The 8426-nt window shown below is 44.8% G+C and overlaps 2 protein-coding genes across 8 annotated transcripts in view; one reads left to right on the plus strand and one right to left on the minus strand.

The window, feature by feature from the left end:
* LOC119224776 (protein prune homolog 2-like) overlaps window positions 1–2783 on the minus strand; it is a 36042-nt gene extending 33259 nt beyond the window's left edge. For all 7 annotated transcript variants that reach the window (XM_037482088.2, XM_037482093.2, XM_037482091.2 and 4 more), the window contains exon 1: window positions 2457–2783. In XM_037482088.2, coding sequence (XP_037337985.2) covers window positions 2457–2525 — 69 coding nt within the window. In that variant the 5' untranslated portion in view covers window positions 2526–2783. The remainder of the gene's footprint in view (window positions 1–2456) is intronic.
* Window positions 2784–6287: 3504 nt separating this feature from the next.
* Window positions 6288–8202, plus strand: foxb2 (forkhead box B2). The gene has a single exon (XM_037482980.2). It carries the CDS (start codon window positions 6799–6801, stop codon window positions 7762–7764), a length of 966 nt encoding a protein of 321 aa, XP_037338877.2. The 5' UTR covers window positions 6288–6798; the 3' UTR covers window positions 7765–8202.
* The last annotated feature ends 224 nt before the right edge of the window (window positions 8203–8426 follow it).

Genomic DNA, 8426 nt, shown 5'->3' on the forward strand with positions numbered 1-8426 from the left:
ACGGTAAAGGTTGGTTTTTGCAAACATGGAAGCAACTTGAGACTTTCCAACTGCATTTAATTGAATTCAAGGGAAAACTGAGAATAAGTCACCAGTCCATCATACGGACATATAATCAAGTAGAGACACTTTCTTAAACAAGGAAAAATACAGAAACAAATGAATTACATTCAAAATGTCAGTGTCTAAAAGTGAAGAGAGATTCTCTATCCATAAAATGATTTAAGAGACACTAAATGTTGCTGCACATTCTCATTGCCAACTCTCATTAAAATGATTTTGAAATATCACATTGCACACGCTTAGTATGCACTCACTGGGAATTTGCCATCTAATGTGTACTCTCCAGTATAAGTTACACAATTTGATTTAGAAACAAGAAGAGAACACTTCGTGAATCAACTATAATTTGTTGATTTACAAAACACTGATTGTGATAAACAGTCATACGTGTATTATTTAAAAACAACCTTAAACCTTAAATCTTAAATGTCTTTTCAGGTGTGGGAATGTTTGTGTGTGAGCGAGTCTTAATGTGCACACTGAGAAGGGCAGATGGTGTGCGTCCACTCAGCACATTGCTTGAGCACCCGGGTGAAGGAGGGAGAGCTGTGGAGCAATACGGAGAAGAACTGAGTGGGACAGAGAGATGGGTTCAGCAGCACTAAGAGCCAAGCCAATTAGAGGTATGGATGTGTTGGATGGAGGCCACGCAGAGAGCAGAGAGGCAGAGGGAAGAGGAGGGACAGTGGTCAGCCAAATACAATAACATCAAAGTTTATATTGGAGAGCTGAAGGAAGTAAAGTGTGTCCAGGTGTGTGTGTGTGTGTGTGTGCATGAGACAGACATGTTTGATAAGCATTACATGTGTTCCTCTTTATCTGCAACCTCCAAGACACTCATCAGTTGCCCTCCTTATCACTCAATTACCCTGCTGTGCTCTAATCTGCGGATTTGCTTCTTTGATCTTCTCTTGAGCTTTCCCTTGGTTCATCTCTGATAGAAGCTCCTATCCTCCGTCAATTCTACTCCAGACAGGCTGCTCATATGCATCTTTGTATTGTGCAACAGTCGCCTGTTTAGATGAATAAACTGCATCATCATTTCGACTGCTTTTAAAACGTGGGAACAGCATATTGGTGTAAATATAACATACTTCTCCAGTATGCCTTTAAAAAAAGGAATGTTTATTACATGCAGTTATGGAATTTCCCAACTTATATGCATGTTTGACGTAAATGTATTGCTAAATCACATTTTGTTCACATGAACACCATCAGTTTTCTGTTATCTTCCATGTATAGTTTGCACAATTATTATCTGCTAATGAAAACCATGTGTTTTGATCCATTTAAAATGTCTATAATGAAAAGGTTACAGATGGGCCATGAAAGTTCTCTAAGCGGTTTTCAAAGCATGATGTAGAAAAAAAATACATGTTATCTATATGGAGATAGTGTGGAGAAACGTCTAGCTAAGCAGAGACTGAAATTATTCCCCCTTGAGGTAATCCAAGCATCTTCTAGGGCTTGGTTGACCTGTAGCCGGCCTTTTAGTGCCCCCTCAGTGTGCCCCACCCCTGCTCATCATGGCTGTTCCTCTTCTCTGAGATCTGACGACAGTAATAGTGTCCAAATCCAAGCTGTCGCGTAGCATAGTGTGAGTTAATTGTAAACAATTCCTTACATGAATAGGTGCCATGTTCAGCAGAGAAATGAAATGTAAACACAAGGTAGGTAAATGCCTAAAATGCAGCCATGCCAATGTTAATTGATGAAAATGATTAAGAATAAAGATATTCACAGCTCCAAACCTAATGTTTTGTCAAGATACCACAATGTAAATGTTACTGATAATATTGGCATATCTTCAAAACAAGCACACAGAGAGAGAGAGCAGTTTCACTGCACTATGGCCTCAAGGCATTTACATCCATGAAAGGACCCTGATAGAAACGTCAGTGAAAGTAAGTGTTGCAGGGCTCCCCCAGCAGTCTAGATGTACACTATGGCACTTAAAGACTTGATCTGCACAATGCTAATATGTGTGCCCCAAAGGCTCCATGGGCATTTAGTTCACATAAATGACGTGTTTAGTATATACATTAAGCTTTTTTTATGTGAACTATATTCAGTCCTGGATCTAATGCCTGCCATGAGGCCGTATCTGCAGAGCAGCCAGGCAGCATCAGGCTAAAGTTGTTGATGTCACGCCTACCCCTCAGTAGCCCCTCATTCAAATGCACACACCGCTGTCCGAGCTTATTGTACGGGGCCAACCACGCCTTCCCCTCGCCTGTGCTGCTGTCGATCTACAGGTGCTTAGGGGACCGAAGGGACGTGGGAAGCTTCCCCCCCCCGTGCTCTTTAGTGGCAACAGGACCGCAGCCTGTAGCAGTGTTAGCCTGCACGTCTTGCTCTCATTCCGTTCCCCCGCCGACCTGCTGGTAACTCACCCCGAGTCTGCTCTGCACCCTCCGCAAATACTCTTCCATGTCGGCCTGCGTCGCTGCAGATCTCTCCATAGACCAAGTTTCTGCAATAATGCTGCGGATGCGTGCGTGCGTGTGCGTGCGTGCGTGTCTGTGTGTGTCTGTGTGTCTGTGTGTGTGTTTCCTCTCCGCTTCCGAGTCCCCCGCTGCGCTCGCACTGCAGCACGGTCTGTCCTCGGCTTCTCTACGGGGTGAACCCACAGCACCGAGCAGAGGGTGTGACGGCAGGAAGAGCAGATCCGACGGGGGCGCGCTCAGTGATTCGACCGCGCTCCCTGCGGTAGGGAGTCCCCCCCCCCCTCCCCTCTAACCCACACACATATCCTATACCGTCCAGTCCACCAATGGAAAACCACGTAGTGAATAATCGATAATCGAGGCTTTCCAGCACCACGGACAGCACCTGTTTCAGCGCCTTCCGGCTTCTGGTATAAACAGGAAAATGTACCCTATGTCTTTGGTGTGCGGCGTTTTTCACACATTTGTCCATTTTATCCACAATGTGTTAAAAACAACTGCCAAGAAAAACGCATTGCTTTTCTGGGGTGTGTGCTTGTGCGTGCGGGTGTGTGTGTGCGTGTGTGCACGTGTTTTTGTGGAAGGAAGCACTTTAATTAAACTGAAAGGTGACCTGCGAGTACCAACCTCAGAATATAGAACGAGAGATGTCCTCTCTCTATTTGCACACACACAGACACGCAGACACACACATGCACACACGGCCTACCCTGAACCTTTGATATTTTAAAAAGACAAGCATTTGTCATTGAGTCGGGGTGCCATCTGTCTATCTCTCTTCCTCTTAGGTATTAACCTGCAAACATCGGTTGGGCCCCTTACTGACTACTCACGCTGTAGAATCTCTAAAGCCGGCTGACATGAAGTGAACCCGGAGGGTCCATGGAGAGGAGTTTGAGACTTTCCTTGTCAAACGGAAAGTTTGAATTGAATGATACGGAAGCATATTCATCAAAAAATCAGTAAAGATAAATTCTCTTACAAAAGGACAACACGTTAACAGTAATACATCACATACTCAAACACATTCATTTGTGTGTATGCGGTTATGTGTGTGTAAGTGTTTGTTTGTGTGTGTGTGTGCTCATTTTTACCGTCAAGGCTTTTCATTTCAGGCATTTTATGGACAATATGAAAATACCTAAAAGATATAGGTATTTCCCGATTGTTGTGAAAACAGTGATAGCCTGGTGGTGTTACGTCAATGGAGGCCACTGTATCGCAGTATCAATGTGGAGTGCCAGAAAGGTGCTCGTCTCAGACTCACAGAAATGGGAAATATATATGAAATAACTAATGAGTTTGAAGTTTAGTTGTTTTGGTGCATGGAGTAGCGCTGGTAACCACAGGGTTGGTTAGCTTCTTTGTTTCTATATGTATTGTGTGAATACAGCAGCAACTCATGCTTGATGGGAGGCATAGCTGTAAAAATATTTGTTATGGTTTGAGAAAGAAATAAGAATTTATTGTTGTTCTGTAAGTTTAAGAGAGTTTGAAAAGAATACAAGACTGAAAGTATTATAATTTGGTCACTGTAAAGAATAATGATGTTATAGTACCTACCTGAATGAAATAACTCTTAAAGGCAACAGGCAGACACAATGCAGCCTTGATAATGTTCCTGCTAACTCGCTCTTTTATGGGGAAAAGGAAAGATTTGTCGTAGTTTGTCTCTAAATAATTTCCCATTACACATGGAAGGCTTACAGCGTTTGTACCATCGTCCTAAACTGGTTTCATTTTACATTGAAAACAATAGGCACCGCTAATTGATTTTAATGACTCTCTCCGCGACGATGAGCCCCTTATGACTTGGAGAGAGGTCTTTAAGATTATTATTATTAGTATAATTGCCATTAACCAACACTTTCCTTTTGCAAATGGGAGACAGAGAAAGAATATCTTTGCCCTTAAGCTAAACAAATAGTTATTAGAGGAAGGAAACAAACAGACGACCGTCACTCACACACACACACACGCACACACACACACGCACACACACACACGCACACACACACACGCACACACGCACACGCACACACGCACACACGCACACACACACACAAGCGCTCCACCTTTGAGTGGACCCCCTCCTGGCGACCCTCATTCCCTCCGCCGCCCTCTTCGTGCAGCGTGCCGCTTGTAATTTATGCAAAATTAATTGATACATCTTTTATAATTGATGTGCTGTAAACTTAATGAGTAATTTATGTAATTAGTCAATTAAGGATAATTCCAGCATATGTTCCATATGCCCAGAAGGTGTGCTTTACAACTAGTTATTTGTCCAGGAGTTGGGTGCAGACGAAGACTGCCGTAGACTACCTAATTAATTTTGTTATGCAGATCAGCCACAGTGTCTATTTAACGGCCCCCTTTGTGAAAACAGATTTAATATTGATCTTTCCCGGGCGTTTAAAGAGGATGCTTTTACCCGCGTTGGCCTCTGAGGGCCTCTGAGTTTTGAAACACATTTTTCAGGTGCCAGAAAAATGTTTTTGCAAACAAAACAAAACAACCCCCCCCCCCCCCCAACAAAAATGAAAAATAAATCACATGCAAAACAACACAATTTTTATTTAGAGAAGAATTTTTTTAAATGTTCATCAGGCGCTAAAAAGATGATTTTCCCTGCAATCGCATGATGTCTCTAAAATATGCTCTCCGTCGACACAGTTAACCTTTTGAGTGGGCGTGAAGGACCGAGACGTAACGGGAGAGAGCCTCGCCGGCTAATTAATTGACACAGTTTTGAATATTCATACCTAATACAGGGATCTTGCCCTTAATTACATTGTTGAACTTCTCTCCTAGGAGGCTAAATCACGATAGGCTTAATTATTGTAATGTATTCGAGGGGCCCCACCGGAGCACCGAGACAGGAGCCGTCAAGGACCCAGTCATGACACCTGGCTGGAAGAGCATCCGGGAAGAGGAGCAGCTTTTGTTGTTCTCCGCTGAGCAGAATTCAGAGCAGGGGTTGGAGTTTGTTTACATCCTTGTAGGATTCACAGGAGAGTGTTTGAACAGACAGACAGCCGCCGGACTCCCCTCTCAGCAATTAATCAACACCAGCCTCCCCTCTCTGTCCTCACGCTGTCTGCGTGGGTTTGTGTGTCTGCACACGTGTGTAGTTGAGGGGAGGCAGAGGAGCACTGCACTGATGATTGTGCGCAAAGGAAGACATGATTTATTGTTTCCAAAGTCGGAAAGTGCAATCGAGCAAATTTTGCTAAGAAGTTGTATTTAAAATCCCATTCTGTACACTTCCCCCCATAAGAAAGTTCGCTGTAGTGGGCGATTCAAATGGACCTTCTGTGGCATATTTCAATCCTTTTATCTCAGCATCAACATTTTCATTTATATTAATCGGTACTGGAATTCTGAAATGTTAATAACACTGAAATATTTATAATGAAATGCAATGGAGACAGCGGTGTGTGTGCAAGATACAAAATGAATGACTGCTATTTTTGACCAAAGAGGTCAAAGGCCAGTGCCCCCACAGCCAGGGAAATAAGGAATGGAGGCATTGCAAGCATCGGTTCAAGTATTGGTTCAGTAATTGAAATTAGTCCCTGGTTATTTTCCAGTCCTTGTTTAGCATGAATCTTTGATTGGGAAAGAGGAGATAAGAAGGGTCTTGAACGCACCACCCACCCCTCCCTTTTCATTTCTTTACCCACGCCTTTCTGTCAGTATCTCTCTCTCTCTCTCTCTCTCTCTCTCTCTCTCTCTCTCTCTCTCCACACACGCACACACGCGCCCAAAGAGCCCTGTGCTCTCCCCTGACGTGTCCCCTAAGTGTCTGGATAACAGATAACAGAGGCAGCGACCTGCGGGGGTCTTACAAAAGCGGCACTCAAAGAGTGGGAGCTTCGCACAAGAGGAGAGGAGCACACGCGAGACAGCGACGCAAAGTGGCCCCGCGCATCATCCAAGCGCCGCGTGGAAACAGAGAGGACCTCATAACTTACGCGCAGACACTGACTTTTTACGCACGACACCAAGAGCAGATTTTGACAGAGAGAAAAGTCCGTAGAAGAAACCTTCTTGGGATACAGGAGCTTCTCACGGATGTTACCTGACAGCGTAGGCCCCCACAGCCCACAGCTCTAAGACTATTTACCAGCTTCTGATCCAATGGCTAAGAACTTTGGAACAGATCCGTCAGATGGAGACTGATATGGAAACTTTGAAGACAGCCTGTTGCAATATATAGTTCAATATATAACTTTAAAAACGCTTTTATTTGAGGATTCATACTACTAGAAAATAGTAAGCAGTCATGCCTCGTCCGGGGAAGAACTCTTACAGCGACCAGAAGCCCCCATATTCCTACATATCACTGACAGCAATGGCTATCCAGAACTCATCCGAAAAAATGCTGCCTCTGAGTGACATTTACAAGTTCATCATGGACCGCTTTCCGTATTATCGAGAGAATACCCAACGATGGCAGAATTCCCTGCGACACAACCTCTCGTTTAACGACTGCTTCATCAAGATCCCCCGGCGGCCCGACCAGCCCGGGAAAGGCAGCTTTTGGGCTCTGCACCCGGACTGCGGGGACATGTTTGAGAACGGCAGTTTCCTGAGGAGACGGAAGCGCTTCAAGGTGCTGCGGGCTGAGATCATGGCCTGCAAGAGCTCCCCGATGATGCATTACTTTCACCATCACCACCACCACCACCAGAGCAGCAAGCTGCTGGGCACAGCATCTGGCCACCACGACCACTCGGCTGGCCCGGCGAGTGCCGTGGGTCGACTCCCCCCCTTCCAGGGTTACGGGGGCATTACTTGCGCACAGTCCGGCGGGTTCAAACACCCATTCGCCATCGAGAACATCATAGGACGGGACTACAAGGGGGTGATGGCCAGCGGGCTCCCGCTCACCTCGGTCATGCACCACCTGGGTTACCCTGTGCCCCCGCAGCTCAGCAGCGTGGTCAACTCCATGTGGCCACACGTCGGGATGCTGTCGGAGTCCATGGGGGGTGTGCACGTGCCCGCATCATCCGAGTACGTGCCCTTCGGCGTGTCGGCAAAGAGCCTGTACCATAACGCCAACGGGCAAAGCCTGCCCGCCGTCCCTGTGCCAATCAAACCCACCCCGTCCCTCGGTCCCGTGCCCAGTCTGGCGGGGCTGCAGCCCGGCCCGACACAGCTCTGCTCACCGGTGTCCGCGATGGAGAAGGGCGACCTGCTGGAGGGGAAGGGCAACCCTCTTCACCCGGCTCTTCTGCTGTCCTAATCGGGTAAATTGAGGATTTTTGAAAAGTTACTCACAAAAGAAGGACCTTGTTATTGCATGAAGTGAGAGAGGAAAATGCATATCAGCTGCATTATAGATGCAGCTGTAGAGGAGTTATGAAAGGATAACATTGTGCTATGTAATGAAGTTGTTCACTAAACCCATGTTGATTGAAATTATGATTTATTTGCACAAGTTGTGAGGGCATTTACCACATACTGTAATGTGGCACTGATACATACAATCAGACAAATAGATACGCTGAACCCAAAGAAAGCTTTGATCGAAGAGACAAAGAGTCTAAAATGATTCCCAAATGCAAACTCTAATTAACTCTGTTTATTTATTTTTTGCTCTTATTCTATTTATTCTTGATCAATTACAGGCCTATTGACAAAAGACAAATAGGCCTTGATGTTTTTAATTAGGCCTGTTGCACTTTTTTGTGTGTTACTTTGCAGTCATTTGAAAATGTTATGCTTGTATTATAATACTATTTATCTGAAAATATTCATAAAGAACTTAAAACCAAATCTTCTTTGGTGTTGTAATTATTTACATTCTTGTTTTGATTAAATGTCTTTGCTGTCACTGTTTGCACCACCGGAAGGAAAAAGAGACAAATTCCACAGATATTATTTTTCTTAGATTACGAGGAGGTT

Source organism: Pungitius pungitius, chromosome 5, assembly GCF_949316345.1.
Source record: "Pungitius pungitius chromosome 5, fPunPun2.1, whole genome shotgun sequence".
In the NCBI taxonomy this organism is placed as follows: domain Eukaryota; kingdom Metazoa; phylum Chordata; class Actinopteri; order Perciformes; family Gasterosteidae; genus Pungitius; species Pungitius pungitius.

Excerpts from the sequence above, each read along its gene's own strand:
- foxb2 (XM_037482980.2), top strand. The coding sequence starts at position 6,799 with ATGCCTCGTCCGGGGAAGAACTCTTACAGCGACCAGAAGCCCCCATAT.